Source organism: Triturus cristatus, chromosome 5_1 (assembly GCF_964204655.1).
Source record: "Triturus cristatus chromosome 5_1, aTriCri1.1, whole genome shotgun sequence".
Classification (NCBI taxonomy): Eukaryota; Metazoa; Chordata; class Amphibia; order Caudata; family Salamandridae; genus Triturus; species Triturus cristatus.
The window spans coordinates 492,509,590-492,527,847 of NC_140587.1; the positions used below are offsets into that span (position 1 = coordinate 492,509,590).

General features: G+C 45.7%; 1 protein-coding gene across 1 annotated transcript in view; it reads right to left on the reverse strand.

Annotated features, from left to right (window-relative positions):
* The window catches only part of LOC146831112 (carbonic anhydrase 13-like), a 349,445-nt gene that overhangs the window by 191,246 nt on the left and 139,941 nt on the right, over positions 1-18,258 (reverse strand). Inside the window, exon 5 of the mRNA XM_085603835.1 lies at positions 5,969-6,031. Within this exon, the coding sequence (XP_085459961.1) occupies positions 5,969-6,031 (63 nt within the window). The remainder of the gene's footprint in view (positions 1-5,968; positions 6,032-18,258) is intronic.

Consider the following 18,258-nt stretch of genomic DNA (forward strand, 5'->3'; position numbering starts at 1 on the left):
AAAAACAGCAGGATGGAAGGGCAACAGACCAGAGGAGCGAATGGGGGAGCGGGTGGGGCAAGGAGGGAAAAAACAGCAGAAAAGGGAGAGAGCAATACAGGTGCCAGGGTGGCATGCACACCTGGAGAGAAAAATACAGGGTGCGGGGAAGGAGAGCAAAACATGGAGGGCACGGGGGACACACACAAGAGAACGAGCAACATGTAAAAGTGACAGCAACATGGGGGGTGGGGCAGAAGCATATGGGGCAGGAACAACATGAATCACAGGGAAATTAGGGTGAAATGTACGGAAATGTACACATGAGAGGAACACGAAGTGAGAGGGTGGGCATTTGAGGGGAGCACATAGGGAGACAAGGAGAAAGCTGGAAAACACATGCACTCTCAAGCAGTACTTAAAAAAAGAAAAATAAATTGCTCCCTAAAAGTGAGTACGGGATGGATAGAAGGCAGACAATCAGGGAGATGGTAAAGAGACTATTCTCCAGAGGAGGGACATACAGAGGATGGACGAGCTGGGACGTGGAAAGCCACTGAATAAGAAGCAAACAATTGAGAGTGACAATAATGCCAACCAATGGTACCCAATGGCCAAACTGTAGACTCCTGTAAGTCCACCCATAGACTGTTGATCCATTAAATATTTCTATTATATTTATATTATTATCTTGAGGACACTGATACATTCTTACTAACTAAATTCTATCAGGCATTGTATCTCAATCTACAGAGCGCAGGAGGAACAGCTCATCCGCTGGGAATCATTACAAGCAGCATTGTTAAGCGTACTGAGGAATTTCGTATCGTCATGTAAAAATATTGAGTTGCACAACTTTGCTATTTAAGTGCTTGTATTGCAAATGCAATATGTACACCTCTCTCACATATACAGTGACTTGTCTGCGCTGTATAAAAACGCAAATCTTATTGTAAAAAGATTACATTCTCCTTAATGGCAAAGTCTGCTCCTGTTTCATCGCGATGTATCAACAGTTTTCAAACTCTCGGGTAGAGCTGTGAGACAACTGTAGAATAGCGTAAATCGCTCTCAATTAATAAAAACACCCAAGAACGTCAACTTTGCCCAGCAGATAAGCAGCTGCTCAGGCCGGTAAGTACTCAATGTAGTCAAATAATTTGCTCTTAGTGATAGGAAAACAGCATTTTAATTAATTGCACGGTAAAAATGGGGCTGTAGAGGGCGCTCGTGCCTTCCAGAACCTAGTGTGAGGCTGCTCTCTTTAACTTCAAACGCGTCTGAAACGATTTATGTACTGAGGGACATTTAATATTCGGAGGAACGAAATTTTCTGGTATGCAAAGGCGTCTCAGCAGATCTCTCGATTTTCTCAGGTCCATGCGCGCATCTCTCATTCAGAACAGTTTTTTCGGTGCACTCTGGGAATTGCAGTCCTATCATTACATTATAAAATTAAGGCTACAATTGCAGAATGCACAGAGAACGGTCCTGTGGGGCCTGTCAAGGAGAGGAAGCCAAATGAGCTCCTGCATATACCCCGGGGTCCGCCTTTCCCAAACAGCACTGGCCCGGTGTGAGCTACGATCTGGGCTGAGGAGAGGGTTTTAAAGGGTCGGGTGAATACGAACGGTTTTAGTTCCGAGCACGGGAGGCAGCAGAGTTCGGGTGGGTGGGGGAGGGAGGAGCAGGGCAGGAGGTGATCTCACCACAGTGGCTCGGAGGAAAGCGAGACTGCGTGCTGTTGGAGATCAAAGACTCGGAATGTGTTTGCACAAAGCTCACCATCTGTAGAATGGTCCTGTGGGGCCTGTCAAGGAGAGGAAGCCAAATGAGCTCCTGCATATACCCCGGGGTCCGCCTTTCCCAAACAGCACTGGCCCGGTGTGAGCTACGATCTGGGCTGAGGAGAGGGTTTTAAAGGGTCGGGTGAATACGAACGGTTTTAGTTCCGAGCCCGGGAGGCAGCAGAGTTCGGGTGGGTGGGGGAGGGAGGTAGGAGCAGGGCAGGAGGTGATCTCATCGCAGCGGCTCGGAGGAAAGCGAGACTGCGTGCTGTTGGAGATCAAAGACTCGGAATGTGTTTGCACAAAGCTCACCATCTGTAGAACGGTCCTGTGGGCCTGTCAAGGAGAGGAAGACAAATGACAGAAAGAGAGAGAGAGAGAGACAACTGCCTTTCTCCGAGGCGAAGCAGAAATGCCTTGGAGAAACGCAGTGTCGTTTTCGGAATCGGGGGCGTGTTTGTCTTTTCTCTCCTCCAGCCATTGGCTGGAGGAGAGAAGGAGACTTCTTGCAAAAAACACGCCCCCCGATCCGAAAAGGACGGGGCATGATTGGAGTGACGGGACCTCTTCTCCAATGGCTGGCCAGCATTTACTAGGCCAGCCAATGGAGAACAGGGGAGAAGAGGGGCGGGTGCAAGCCCCTCTTCTCAAAGACATTAAATCTCCGGACTTCCGGTCTGCCGACCGGATGGTCCCGAGACCTAAAAAGATGGGGCGAGATCATTACTCTAAGGGCGGTTACTCCATATGGTTTGTACTGGTCTTGGCAGTACTGGCGGGGCAATTGATGGTACGGGCCGTAGTGTCCTCCCGGAAAGGGCCCAGACACTTATATTTCTACTCAAAATTACACACAGCAAACACGTGTCCGGCAGCCGCTGTGCGTGATAGCGCAATGTTTCCACATAACAGCCCTCCGCTCGCTGAGCCACCTTCTGTAGTAACGCCACATTTTTGCCTACACTTGCATAGCTCGCACATAGCCATTACGCCATAGAACAAAGGCAGGGCAGGACAACTTATCACAATATTGCCATGGTGACCGGCAAGACGCCGCCACTCCTCGTTCATCGAGCCCTTACCCTGCCATCGCTTCCGGCGCTGCAAGCCTCGTCATACTGCCTGGGGAGCTGGGGGTTGTGTCCGCGTGTCTCGGCTTCGGTCCATTCCCTCCCGACCTTCTGTGCCCCGGCAGGGGTGGGGACACTTCGGGCACGTCGTCCTCTGACACTTGGCACCTCCTGTTCTCTCCTGCTGGTTTGGATCCTTCCTCGCATGGGTCATGATGGTGGATACCGCCGCTACTCAAAAACCGTTGGTGCCGCTCCCCCAGCTCCCTGATGTAAAAGGTGAGCTGCACAGGGGGAGCGTTGCCTTATATCCCCTTCCCCCTTTCCTTCTTCCTTTTGTTCCTGGGGAGGGGGAGGAGCAGGGCCTCAGGCGCTTTTGCAGCGAGGCACTTCCCCGGCGGCGCTGACCAGCGCAAACCGGATCCTTTCCTTGTGGGCACGGGCGGCCATTATGGCGCCGGCCCTCTAGGCCCCCTTCGGGAGCGGCCTCTGCGAAAAACAGCTCAAGCGGTTTCACGCACGGAGACAAAGTGCAAATAACTTGTAAGCCCTCCCCAAAGTTCATCAGTTGGTCCGCGGCATATCGCTATCGCTATCCAGTGGTGATTGAAAATCAACCGAAAAGCATGTGAACTTGAGCCTCCGTACCGGTGGTGACGCTTTGCTCAGGACACTGCGGCCATCCTTGTTGTGCGTTAAGCCACGCCCCCTACTGTACTGTAATATATTAAGTAGCTTGTGCTCTGTAGAATACCTTCACATGTTTTGAGAAAGTTGAATAGAAACTGTGGAAGACTTACTTACCTGAGTTTGAGTAGGACCATATGCTATCAGACAATACGACTAGAAATGTGTAAGAATGGAATTCGAATGAGAGTTAGGGGCGCTAATGTTAAAGCATGGCACTGGATTTAACCCTCCACATCATGGACATAACGCATATTAATATCTGCTGAGCCCGGTCACAATGTAAAGTCTAAGTACATGCTTAACATCAATCCAAATTAGGCTCCTTCTGAGTTCACGTTGAAGAGAGAACACAGCGTAACACTGTTGTAAACAATTACAGGACTCATTCAGGAGTATTACAGGAGTATACCAATTTTAGAAAGTTTCCGAAATATTGTGTTTGTACCCCGGTTTCTGCATAATTGGTAATTAATTATCTTAAAACGAATTTAAAATTCCAGGATAAGTACTAGGTATGTAGATTTCTGATCAACGTGCTCTAATTGACCTGCACACTGAAATAAATAAGGGGAGGGATGGATTCAGATTTGAGAGAGAGCTCTTTGTCTGTTGTTTCTACATCCTGCTGTATCAAATTGCATGAAATCATTATGAGGTAAAGACGATAGCTGGGAGTTTTACATTAAGTGATGCTCCTCATGTCCAGTTGAATTTCGAAAAATGCTTAACTTTAAAACATATTCTATAAGTTTACCGCATAGCATAAATTTTTATTTAAAAATATGGATTTGGTGTTTGGGTGTGTGCACAGTGACGCGCGCACACACACAAGTCAGTGGCGTAGCTAGACATTGTGCCATCTGTGACAGTCACCGTGTTGAAATAACACGGGGGTTCAGGTAAGAGTGGGGATGAGGGAGAGGCAGCCTCCCCCAAAACTCGTGCTACCCAGGGCAGAAAGCCCTCGCCCCCCCTTGCTACACCACTATCACACATGATTATATGTTAACATCTTACAGTGGCGGCTCCTCCGCTAAGGCAGAGGAGCGTTGCCCCACTGCTTTGCAGCACTGAAAGAAAGAAACAATAAAATGATAATAACTCGACATTATTATCATTTTATTTTTTCCTGTTGCCTGCAGCTTTGCGGGCAAGGCAGGGATGCTCTGATGACAGAGGAGCAGGGAAGGAGAGATTTAACCACTCCAAGTGCGCATGATGGTTTGATTGGCCCGTCGTCAGGTGCACTTTGCATGTTCTCCATGCACGCTGCATTACAGCTTGTGTGGAGAACATGCCCAGGCCCCCAGTGCCTGTCTGAGCGCCAAACCACGGCGCTCAACCAATCACAATGCTGGCATCTTATAGGAGCCAAGTTTAAAATGGGTAAATAAACTGAAACCGAAACAGACACTTAGAAAAGTGATATGGAAGGAAGCTCTCATCTTGTAGCTGGGAATAGTTTGAATGGAAAACAGACGTCACCAAGGAGATGGAAAATTGTGAATTATTTCTCTCTATTTACGAACAACGTTTGGGTTGGATATACTGTTTTGTACAAGTAGAAGCTGTACTAACGGGGTGTCGACTTCAATGTTTTCATAGAGAATGTTAGGTCTTAAACTTGATGGGCCTTATTATGAGTTTGGCGGTCCCGTGGACTGCCGTATTGGTGGTGGCTGTCTGACCGTAGAGAGATTGGCAGTCCGACTACAGTATTACAGGTTGGGTTGATTGGCTTTGGGAAGACTGCCAGCAGACCGCCGGATTCACGATCGGGGAAAGGCAATAGGATGGTACGGTGAAGCTGCACCACTGTGCGTATTACGAGTTGTGTGATCCACGAGTGGAAGGCAGCGGTCCAACTGCCTGCTTCAAGGTGGCGGTGATAAAGGATTTGGGGTGTGTACTCACCCCATTCTTCTTCCAGGCAGAGTCCAACGTGGATCCCTGTCTCCAGTTCCCCCCTTCACAGCAGGATCCTTACCCTGAGGATTTCTACCCTGTGTGCAGCGATATACAGGCTAGTCTTTTTCATACCATTTACCCATTGTCAGGACTGCCCACATGTGGGATGATCCCCGGTAATGCGTATATGGTATTTTTCACATATATCATGCATATGTGTGCATCACACACATGTGCAGTCATAATGCACACACAGGCATCTATATATTTGGAAAAAGTACTCACCACAGCTGCAAGTTCCCTGCCTCCACATCGCCCATCCTGTGGTCAACTCGTAATACGGCAGTCTTTGGACCGCCTGCGCTATGGGCTGCTGGCGGCGGCATATGTGGTTCTGCAGCGGTCGGACCGCCAAACTCATAATAAGGTCCTATGTGTTTAAACATGTACTGTGTCTCATATTTTATTCGGTATACATTTTAAAAGCTTTCCAAAGATAACTCATTATTTTTACAAAATAAATAGTTGTTTTACCTGTTTTCTAATAGAATCCAAAGTGCCAGTAATTTTCTGCAAGGCTGAGTTACCCTCACCGAGCTGCAAGTTTAAAATACTTAAGTTACATAATATATCAATTAACTAATTACGTAATTAAATATTGCTCAAATAAAGTCTCTTGAGTTGCAATGTCAGCTTTATTATTTGTATTTTGTTTGCCATGGTCTAATTTACTACACTGAACCAACATCTTTTTTTTTTAACAATAGCATTCTATTTGTATCCCTCATTATGATGCAACCATTTTAGCACAGTTGGGCTGGCTGATGTGTTGAATTACCTCTTTTAACCACATGAGAAGCAGCTGCAATGGACCAAGCTTTAATCCAACCTCAATCCCAGTTCATAGGGGAGCTAAGTTTCCTTCAAAATTCAATTTAGGTGAACCAATGCTCTTTAACCTCTCCTGTACTCAACATTTCAGTCAATGCATTTGGAGAAGTACTTCTTAAACATGACATCATCGTTCACCAGTGCACAGAGGATACACAGGTATATTGGAGGCCACTTTCCTAACTGTGGTTGCTGTTTTCAGTGTCCGCTCTTAAAAGATAAGGTGCTTCCGCTGAATAAGTTGGATATGTGTGAAGCAGGCCTTTAGGGGCAGGCTAGGTGTTGATCTGGGTACATCATGGTAGGTAGGTCAACAAAAGAGCTACTGCAAGTCTGTGTAAAATCAAGATATGCAATTTAAGGATGCATATAGCCTACAACGAGTACTGGCATAACTTTTTTGTCAGAGAAGAGGGGGTTATGGGGTGATGATAGAGGGCAGGGAGCATAATATATCTTTATATGCTGATGATTTGTTGTTATATCTGATAGGTGGCCCACGGGGAGGTTGGGAATGCACTGCGTCTCCTGAATGAATTCTCAGCCCTTGCCGAAATCCGGGTTAACAGAACTAAAATGCACTTGTTCCCCATGATGGCAGAGGCAATGCCGTGGTCACCAGTGTCATTTATATACTTTGTAATCAAGGTGTTTCATGTCTTGGATGAGCTTAAAGAGGGCACTATTGGGCTAGAAATTTGCTCTCTTAAGTCTTGCTGTCAGTTTTGGCGATCCTTGAAATTACCAGTCATGGCTCGGGTGTCTTTATACAAAATGATTATGTTGCCAAGATTGCTATATTTCTTTGCTAATCTCTCCGTCAAGAAATCACGCTCCTGGTTTAATCATTTGGATACCTTACTTCGAGAACTGATATGGGATGGTGGGCACAATAGAGTCTCCATGGCAGTTCTCTAGATTCCCCCAACTGTAGAGGGCCTATGTGCCCCCGATTTCGAATTATACTATTTGACCGCCCAACTTCAGTGGGTAACCCAGTGGTTGGATGGAGACCATCTCGAAGAACGGGGACCCATCGGATTGGCTAGTAATCAGCGGACTCTATTAGCAAAGCTCCTTAATTCGAAAGTGGTGACCTGGAGTGTTACTGAAAGTTGTATTACAATGCTGGCAGAGATGCCTGCAGAGAACAGCTAGACCTGTTGGTGGGGCTGCCACATGGGACCCCTCATACTTTACGAGGCAACATTTATCTGACTGGACAACTGCAGGCCTGATCACGGTGGGTGACTGCTACCACTTGGGAGAACTGTGCCAGCTGGAGGACTTGGTGGCGTAGTGTCAGTTACCCCCCAGCCAATTCCTGACATATCATGCTTTAGTACTGGTGTTTGGGGACTTATGGTCTGATAGCCAACAGGAGCTAGAGCCCCATGCCGTTCTTCAGGCACTGGTGACACTGGGCACTGTGCGCCACCTGGTGAAATGGTTTTATCGAGTGCAATTGGAGATGGCCATGATGCCATTTGCGAGGACACGTGAGAGATGACAGACACTGCTGGGTAGGAACCTACTGGACTCTGAGTGGGGAGCGGTTCTGGCATGCGCCACGCACATTTCCAGAAATACGAGTGTGGGAGGTTTAGAAGACTGAGTCAGAGATAAAGGCGAGGAGGCTGTTTTGTTAGCTCAATGATGCATATTTGTTTATGTCTGTCTGGGTGAGGTATCCCCATTGCACTCCTATATGTGATCTCCCGTCTTTTACACCAAAAAGAAGAAAAGAGAGAGGAAAAGAAAGAATGAAAAAATATATATATTGTGCCCCAAAAGTAAGAAATTGTCAGGGAACATGTGTAGGAAAAGAGAAGAGAGAGAAAAGAAAAAAAAATCTTAGAGGAAAACCTTTCTTTAAATCTCCTCCTTTATTTGGATTTAATCTCCTCAGTTATCACTGAGGGCACACGGTAAGCATAACATGCAGGTTGCCGACTTTCTTGGTGTAGTCGGTCATTTTTAAAACCTTCTCCAATCACCAGACACCATATGTACGTTTCCAGTGGAATTACCCATTTCCCCTCCCTATCGATCCCCTTTCTGTCACTCAACCGGCGTTGCCGCAACTCTCCTGAGTTGAGGCGGTCTCAGGATGTCCTCCGGGGCTAACCACCACTCATCTGTTCCTGCCTCCACATCCTCGTCCTCTTTAGGGTGGTGGGCGTTGTCAGAATTGGCAGAGTCTTCTGAGATCTCTGTCACTCCCACGTTGGCTCCCCGTGTCTCTGGTGGCGTTCCCCCTCCTGCAACGTCTGCTTTCGATCCTCCTTCTGCACCGCTCCCCATCACACTGATGTCTAATCCTTGTTTTTGGTGTTCCCCTCCTGGTCCCCTTCTGGCCTTTTTACTTCCCTCTTCTGTTCCTCCGGGATCTCTAATTGGATAGAGTTTCTCTCTGTACCCACCTGTTTAAAGAGACGGGCTCTTCTTAAATTTTTCATACATCGTTAGTACAATTGAGTCCTCTTCCTTTCCCTGGTTGCAGGGAACTCCCAGCGAGAGGACGTCCTTACCCCCGGTAAGGAAGAGAAGCCTCACATCTCCCTTCCCTTACTTTCTTGTTAACAAGAAATTCTTCATGAGGATATCGGGTTAATTAGTCCGCTTAAGTTGTTGGAGACTTTTACGGTGAAGGGTTTGAAAGCCGAAGGGTTGAAGGGACAAGAATCATCTGAGTACCCTTTCATTTTTTCCCTTGCTCCTAACCATCCACTCTAAAGGGGCATGGTCTGTATATAGGGTGAACTCTCTTCCTTCTAGAGAGTATCGCAAAGTATGAATGGCCCATTTGATGGCTCTAGGGCCTCTTTTTTTATGACTGCAGATTGTCAGTCTCGGGTAAATGTTTTCTACTAATATAAGTGATTGGTCGTTCCTCCCTTTGTTTGTCTATCTGAGACAGTACTGCTTCTATCCCTGTATCTGATGCGTCTGTCTGAACAATGAAGGCTTTGTTGAAATTAGGACTAGCAAGGACTGGTTCTGACACTAATGCTTGCTTAAGGGTGTTAAAAGCCTCAGCGAGAAGCAGGGAGGATTGACTTAACTCGCTTTCGGTCTTACATTATTTTTTTAATAGGTCTCTTAATGGTGTGGCTATCTGAGAGAAGTTTGGAAGAATCGTTGATAGTAACCTATCAGACCCAGGAATTCTCTTAGTTGTTTCTTTGTCTTTGGCATAGGGATTTTGGAGTTAGCTGCTACTTTTTCAGTTTGTTGACGTATGGGTCCCTTTCCCAAAAAGTACACTAGATATTTGACGACTCTGCTGCTAGTGAGCTTTTCTTAGGATTGACTTTTAATCCATAGGAATGTAAGGACTCTAGGACAGCCTGTAAATGCGTTAAATGCTGGTTCCATTTACGACTGTATATAATGATATCATCAGCATATGCAGCAGCATATTTGGCATGAGATTGGAGCACTCTATCATAAGCCGTTGGAATGTGGCGGGGTGCCATGCAGTCCAAATGGTAGAACTGTAAACTGATATAATTCTTCAGAAGTAGAGAAGGCTCTGTTCTCCTTATGCTGAGCTCAAAGAAGTACCTGCCAGTAGCCTTTGCGTAAATCTAACGTACTGATATGTTGGGCCTCTCCCAACCGTTCAACCATTTAGGCAATTCTAGGGAGGGGATAAGCATCAAATTGGGAAATTTTATTTACTTCCCGAAAAATCAGTACCTAACCAGATCGAGCCTTCTGGTTTTGGTACCAGGACAATAGGGGTGTACCAGTTACTGGTGGAAGGCTCAATAATCCCAATTTGCAACATTTGTTGGACTTCAGAGTTTATCACTCCTCTAGGGGCTTTTGGTATTCGGTAAGGTTTTTGTCTTATTGTTTTCCCTAGGGAGAGCAAATATGGGGGTCTATCTCTGTAGTCCTGCCTGATTTAAGGGAAAATACCTCAGCATTGGGTTGTAACCATGCTATCAATTCCTGTTTACGAGAGGGGGCAAGGTTGGTATCTACACTGGATAGAAAAATGGGGTCTTTACTGCTGTCCTCTTTGATATTTCCTGTTAAGACTGGTAATGGACCTTCCCATTTCTTAAGCAGATTAATGTGGAAAAACTGAGTGGTTTTCTACAGGTATCCACTTCAATCTGATAAGTAGCAGGTGTCACTTAAGCCAATACCTTATAAAGTCCCTGCCGTTGACCCACTACTTTGTGGTCTGAGGACAGCATCAAAAGTAAAACATAATCTCCCGCCCTAAACTCCCTCTCTTTGGCTCTTTTGTCATATTGTTCTTTTTGTTGGGTTTGGGCTTGCTCTAAATTCCCCCTTAGATGCTTCGTATTTGTCCAATATGGGTTTGCAGTTTCTCTAAATATTCGGGTGATGGTTTTTAAATCTCTCCCTTTCGTTCCCATTGTACCTTAGCCATATCTAAGAGAGATCTAAGTTGGCGCCCATACAAAAAGCTCAAAAGGGGAATATCCCGTACTTTTTTGCACCTTTTTTGTTATGATGAAAGGGAATACCCCTCTTTCACTGAAGCATGGAAGGTAGCTAAGGGCAACATATTGTCCCAATTCTTTGCTTCCAGATTTAGTCGTTTTTTAGGATGTTGTTTAAGGTGGCATTATATCATTCAACCAAACCATCAGTTTGCGAGTTATTAGGCAATCGCAAATTGCAATTCGCTATTAGGGAATGCTTTCGCATTCAGTCATATGGGCCTTGGGGCTCATAGGAAAGAATGGGGAAGTATTCGTAATTTGCGATTACCAAATAGGTAATCGCAAATTGTGAATGCAATTCAAGGGGGCAAGGGGGCCAAAAGGCCACCCTGATGCACCTCCAAAAATGGTATGTGTGCACATGTGGTGCTCAAACATGCCCTAAGGGCATGTGTATGTGCCACATGAGACTTAGAAAAATTGTATTTTGTGCATTTTTCTAAGGAATTGCAAATTACCATGAACTTGATGGTAATTTGCAATTCCTTAATGCAAAGTCACATTCTGAGAATGCTTCTTGCATTGAATTTAGGGAATCTCAAATTGCGATTCCTGAACTGTATTCGCAAAATAGCTAATCACAAAAAAGTGCGATTACCTATTTTGCGAATGCCTTTGGGGTTGATGCATCCTAAAAGGCTATTTACGGGTCGCAAACGGGCTGATTCCACGAATCGACCCGTTTGCGACCGGTAAATAGCTTGATGCATATGCCCTCTAGTGGCATAATCCACAAGGAGAAGTAATATTGATACCCGCTTTTGGAAGGCAATAGGGGTCCTATTAAATCCTTTCCCACCAGAGAAAAGGGGACATCCATAATTGGCATGGGTTTTAGGTGAACTTTGGGTATTTTAACTCCGCTAAACATTTGACCAATAAAACGTCTATAATAGAGCTTTCTCTGTGTTCTCTCTTCCAAAATGTCCCCCAGGAAGATGACTATGGGCTAAAAAAAAGCATGGTGTCTCTAAAAGAAGTAGGAACAAGTAACTGGGCTGGGTCTTAAAGTCCCCCTTTCTGATATAGTAACCAATCCTGAACAAAAAATATGGTCCTGTCTTTGTGGAGTCTTCCTTATCGATGGCTACTTTCCATGCTTCCGTGAAAGAGGGGTCTTTCCTTTGGGAGGTCCGAAAATCCCGATCATTTTCCCAAATGAATTCTCTGGACTGGGCATTAAATACCTGGAAGGGACCTTTTCCTTTTTCTTCCCTTCTTTGTCTCCGCTTTTTCTTTAATGCGCTGGGGGCAATTTATTATCCTCAGAATGAGGGAATGGAGCATTTACCCACCAGTCATCTCCTTCTGTCCATGATTCTTGTATTAAAGAGCTAAGATGGGGATAGTCATTCCCCAAGATCATTGTTTCCGGGAGCTTAGGTATAAGCCCCATTTTAAGGGGTACCGCCGGTACATTTGTATGCTGCAACTGTATCTCAGCCATTGGATACCTTTTACTGTACCCATGCACACAGTGGATGTTGACTGTCTGGAGAGTAGGGACGGCTGAGTGAGGCAATACCTGTGGTTGGATTACGCTTTGTAAACATCTGTGCGTCTGCAAGAACTGATACCTGCATTTTATCCACAGTGACCTCACAATGATAGGGAGGGTTTTGGTTTCCCCCACTCATATTGTACAGTACTCGCGTCATATCAATCTCCATAGGTTTCTCTTTTTGTGGGCAGACATGGGCTATATGTCCATACCCACCACAATTAAAACATTGAGGTCCTGGAGTAGGAAACCTTGTTAGCGGCCCAGGTAAAAACGTGACTGCCTCAGGTTTTTTGGGAGGTAACTGTAGACATAGGCCGACTAGGACTGAGAGCGGATTTTCTTACATGTGATTCCTCTCTTCCTCTGTGCAGTTCTTGTGCCCTACTATAAGTACTAGCAATCTCTGCAGCCCGCACAAGCGTTAGTTGGTAAAGCTGTGGTACCCAAATCTGAATGGGAGAGTGTAAGGAAGCAAGATATTGTTCTAAATGTATCTTTTCCATTATATCATCTTTGGTGGAGGTCTGGGGTTTTAGACATCTATTTGCCAAGTCTTTCACTCGGATTTTCAAGGCCCTTGGTGTTTTATGAATCCCTTCTTTTAATTGTCGCAACCTCATTCTGTATGTTTTGTCATCCACTTCCAGTCATTCAAGAATGTTTTGTTTAATCTCAGCATACGGAGTAGTACCCTGAGGATTTGCAGCCTGGTATGCTGAATGACGCTCCCCAGTCAATAGCAGGCTGAGATATTGTCCCCATCTATCCACGGGCTAGGCTGTATCCTGAGCCATTCTTTAAAAAAAAATTTTTTTTTAAGTCTGGGTCTTCTCCTGCAACATATTTTTGCAGGACTACAAATGCCAACGCTGTCTGCCCCTGCTGCTGAGTCAAGGGATCTGCCAGTTTCCCTAAGACTGCTTCTTGTGAGGAGAATCGTGATGTCAACATCTTATGAATGGCCTCACAAACGTCTGCTGTAAGATGAAGAAATTTCTCCATTTCCTGTTCTAATTTCTCCTGGCTTTTAGCCATTTTATTTAATAACACCTCCATACCTTCAGATCTCTCTTCTGACACCACTTGTGGGTGTTTAGAAGACTGCGTCGGAGATAAATGCAAATAGGCTGTTTTGTTGGCATAATGATGTATTTATTGAGATTATTGACGTTGAAAAAGTTTTATACATTTGCAAGAAAAATCCTTTCTTATATGACTTATGGTCTTCTTTTCTTCTTTTTAGGTCTCTCTATGCCAGTGGATGTCCACGGATTCTCAGGGGGAGCAACAAGACAGAACAAGCTTTTGCAATGCAATAGGTCTCGCATTTACGCGAGTTTGAGCTAGTGAAAATGCAAATAACAATGCCTTTTACTTTTTGTTTTAACAACATAAATAAAAGGCATTCATTTACAATGCCAGTAGCTTAAACTCGAGTAAATGCGAGACCTATTGCATTGCAAATGCTTGTGTCTGTATACGAGCAGGAAAGTGTCAAAGAGGATTCATGTATGTGGACCAGTGTTGTGTGTGTTTGTAGGGATTTGGTTGTGGCTGGATTGTTGAATCCAGAGTGTGGGAAAGTGGCGAGGAGAAACAGTTGGTACAGTGCTATAGCACGATAGCAGTTGATTTAATATAACATTTTACAGATCTATACAGTCACTCACATTTCCCATTTGAGGCATAAAGGGAGTTGCCCATAATCACACAATGTGCGATCAAGTAATGATGCCAATATTAATAACACCTGTTTCTGAATTTCAGAGTCGGCGATTTTAACCACGAGGTTCAATTTACTTCATGACGACATGTGACTTGCATAACTTTTTTCTGAGAAACTGCACATTTGAATATAGCATAATGGAACCATTCACACGTGTCGTCATATGAAACAAAGCATGCGGCATTCGAAATCCTCTTGCCGGTAGATAATGGTTGTATTGTGTTAGGCCTTCTGAGTTGGCCCTTGCACTTCTATAGAGCAGTTCAATGCCTCCCGGGCCTGTTAATTATTGCAGCAGTTAATACTGCAGTCACACCATTTACATGTATTAACTGTTACACAGTTTAAGAGTCTTCCGTTTATCGACATCAGAAGGATGAAATGTTGAGCATGGCTTGCCATGGTTCACACTAATCATCAATGAACATATAATTAAATAAGTCCACTCTTTACTGCGGGGACTTCTCTCCAGCTAACAGATGCTTTTTGTGAGGTCATGATGAGGTAAATTCTGAATGGTTCAATCCGCTTGAAAGAGGGGTCCGTCATACCAGAGACTCTTCTTTCAGCCCCTCCGACTCTTTCTGCCTTCACAAATGTTTTGTTTGCCATGGGAACAACTTTTTAACAATACACTTGAGAGCTTGAGGAGTTTTAAGGACCTGCGTGAGCTAACTACCCACCAAATTAATGTCACACAAGAAAAGAGGGCGCATCCCGTCCCTGGACGCGCCCTCACGGCAAGGATCCACGAATCTGTGGTTTTGGTGCACATACGACATGGCTAATAAGCTGGAAAGACGTAGTGAATTGCGCAACCCACAATGGTTGTATGCAGCTCATACTGAACAGTTAAATACAACTGGTTCAGTATTACACTTTTGATTTATTCATGTGTTTGTTATGTTTTTTTACGTATTTGCACTTAATCCATGCAGTAGCTGAATATAACCAACCCTGAAGAAGGCTGCGACACTATCTAGGTCCCTCTGGCCGAAACATGTTGGTCTAGTGATTTACACATTTTGTCTCTAATGTTGGCAATTGTGTTACCAGCTCCTTACTGTTTTTAATCCTGACACTGTGTAGCCGAATAAAGTTAATACAGCTAACCCTGTAGCCAGTTTTAACTCTCACATCACAGCACTGCACATTCTTTTACACACACACCAAGCTCACATAGGGGTTTAGTACACCCCGCCAGACTCAAAAAACACATCCCTGAGCTCCTCCCTTGTAGAGAGGGGATTGTAGCTCACCCAAAGACTAGGTCTTTCGCATGAGGAGGCACCCCTATGATGAAGTATGACACCTCTGGTGTGTGAGGGGAACCGTCCAGAAAAGGGAAACCCCATGTCTTTCACAACAGACTATATTCTAACAGTTTATTAACCTCCTCAGAATCCGGACACATGGCTCTTGTCTTGTGCGACAACAACTTTTTAATGCATGCAGCACTGGGCTTGCAAAGCAGAGGCGAGATTTGAGGGACTGAGACGGAAATCAAACATAAGGTCAGCGATTTAGAAGGGCGCTGACATAGGCAAGACCTAAAAATAACAAGGTAAGCAAGCAGTGAGTATTGAATTGGGTCTGTTCCTTGTTTTTCCCCATAGCAGAAGTAATAACAACCGGTGGGTCTTTTCTTGTCGCTAATTACTGTGCCAGTCTCTGTCTGTCTGGGTAAGGTATCCCCTCTGCACTCCTATATGTGATCTCCCATCTTTCCGAACAGAAATAAGAAAAGAGAGCAGAAAGGAGAGAGGGAAAAATATATTGTTCCATAAAGGAAAGAAATCTTCAAGGAATATGTGAAGGAAAAGAGAAGAGAGAGAAAAAAAAATCTTACCGGAAAACATTTCGTTACATTTCCTCCTTTTATTTGGATTTAATCTCCTCACTTATTACTGTGGGCACTCGTTAACAAAATATGCAGGTTGACGACTTTCTTAGTGTAGCCAGTCATTTTTAAATCCCTCTCCCGTCACCAGACATCACGTGTACGTTTCCAGTGGTATTACCCCTTTCCCCTCCCTCTCAGTTCCCGTTTCCGTCACTCACCCCGCTTGGTCGCAACTCTCCTGAGTTGCGGCAGTCATTGGGTGTCCTTCGGGGCTTACCACCATGCCTCGGTACCTGCCTCCACATCCTCGTCCTCTTCTCTAGGCGGGCGGTTGTCGTCAGGTTTGGCCTAGTCCTAGGAGATGTCTGGCACTCCTGTGCCAGCTCCTCGTGTCTCTGGTGGCATTCCCCTTCCTGGAACTTCTGCCTTCAATCCTTCTTCTGCACCACTCCCTGTTTCGCTGACCATCTTCTTCTCCTTGTTGTTGGCGTTCCTCTCATCGTCCCCTTCTGGGCTTTTTACTTCCCACTTCTGTTCCTCCAGGATCTCTAACTGGATAAAGTTTCTGTCGGTACATGCATGTTTAAAGAGACAGGCTCTTCTTAAATTAGTGTTTCATGCATCGATAGTACGATTGCATCCTCTTCCTTTCCCTGGTTGCTGAGAACTCCTGACGAGAGGACGTACTGACCACCGGTAATCTTCACAACGCGGTTAAAATAAGTCCAGTTTAGTTATATACATGTCCTACTTGACCCCTCATAAATCACAGGTCATGTATGGAGGACAACCGAGGGATTGCCCCAGGAGCATAATACTGGGAGCATATTTTAGATATACGACATGGAGCTGCCCAGGATTGCGATCATTATGGGACACTTTAAGGAGCCTTAACACCCAAGGTGGGGTCCTTAATTTAGGCAGTGGAGCTGCAGGAGTGAGAAGCAGAGCCCAGTGGAGGCTGTCACCGGAGCCAGAGCTGCCACCGCTGGTTGGATTGGATACCTATAGCACTGGAGCACTGGCCGCCTTACCAGCAAAATCCGCGAACCACTAATCAGCTTTGACAGCAATGCTTAGCTGCCAAGATTACCAAGATTGAGGCCGGTGAGTGGAGCAGAAAGCCGGGTGGAACGCATTAGTGCAGGGAGGCAGCAAAGCAGTGAGGTTGTAAGTGCGCAGGCACAAGGTGAGGCCCCACGGTGCGCATGGGCGTCCGACATTAGGTCTGTGCAGCTTGCTCACATGGGGGCTCCTCCTTTACACCGCCTTCATACCATTTTGCTATGTTTTTGCGCCTTGCAGTTTTGTTGCAGTTCTGGGTCCCTGCAGTCTTGTTTCTCCCGCTCCCCTGCTGGGCTGGGACTACACCCCCCAGAGCTCATCGGTGCACAGGAGGTTCATCTGTGCACCCCTCTTTGGTTTGCACGGTAAAGGTCATTAGCTTTTCATTCCTGTCATGCACGGCCACTATGGGTAAAAGGAAGTTGAGAATAGACACTTTGTGGGAGATACAGTAACCGCCATAGACTCCCTCTTGGTGAGGGCCGAAATTGCTTTGACCGAAAGGAGACTCTCCCTAGAGACTTCAAGAAGTGAACATGGCCAGCTCCCTCAAAATCATGCTGAGGTGGCGGTCAGCATATCGGCAGGTGAAACGTCCTTCCTTACTGGCACTTACATAGCAGTTACAGAGGACTCACTTGACGGTTAAAAAGAACAGATGGGGAAGAGAGCACCAACAGCTCACAAAGGGAGGGGTGCTTGACTCTACAATGGATCGGACTGTGGACAAGTTGCTTCCAAAGTTTGAGGCGTAGCTAACAGGTTTGTTGGCAGCCATTCTGTTGTGTTTGGAGGGGAATGAGGCTATGCAATGCCAATTGTGTTGTCCCAGCACTGGTGTGGTTAAGAATAAGGCTGCTGTTGTCATGTGCGGACCCATAGATGATGATCATGCTGGGTCCGAGGAGGAACTAGTAGGGTCTAGCCATAGTGTGTCAGCGTGCCAGAACGTTATGCCATCTTTATCAGGGGGCCTAAGTGGGAATGGGATACATCGAGCCGCTCAGGTCATAAGTGCCACAAGTCAGGAGGGCACCCACCTGGGTACACTCCAGCCCAGGGGTAGGGGACAAAATGCATCTACCCTGACTAGGTCACACACGGTACAGACGGAGGATGCCATATCACTGCATCTACCCCCCAAATCACCACCTTTAGTTGGTATTATAACGAGGGTACCACTTATTAAGCAAGGTGTGAGGGAGACTACTGCAAACTTTATGCTCAAGGTAAAGCGTTGGTGTGATAATATTCTAGTGAATGGCCATTTTTTGTCCCCTCGTGTCATAATGTCAAGAAGAGTTTGAT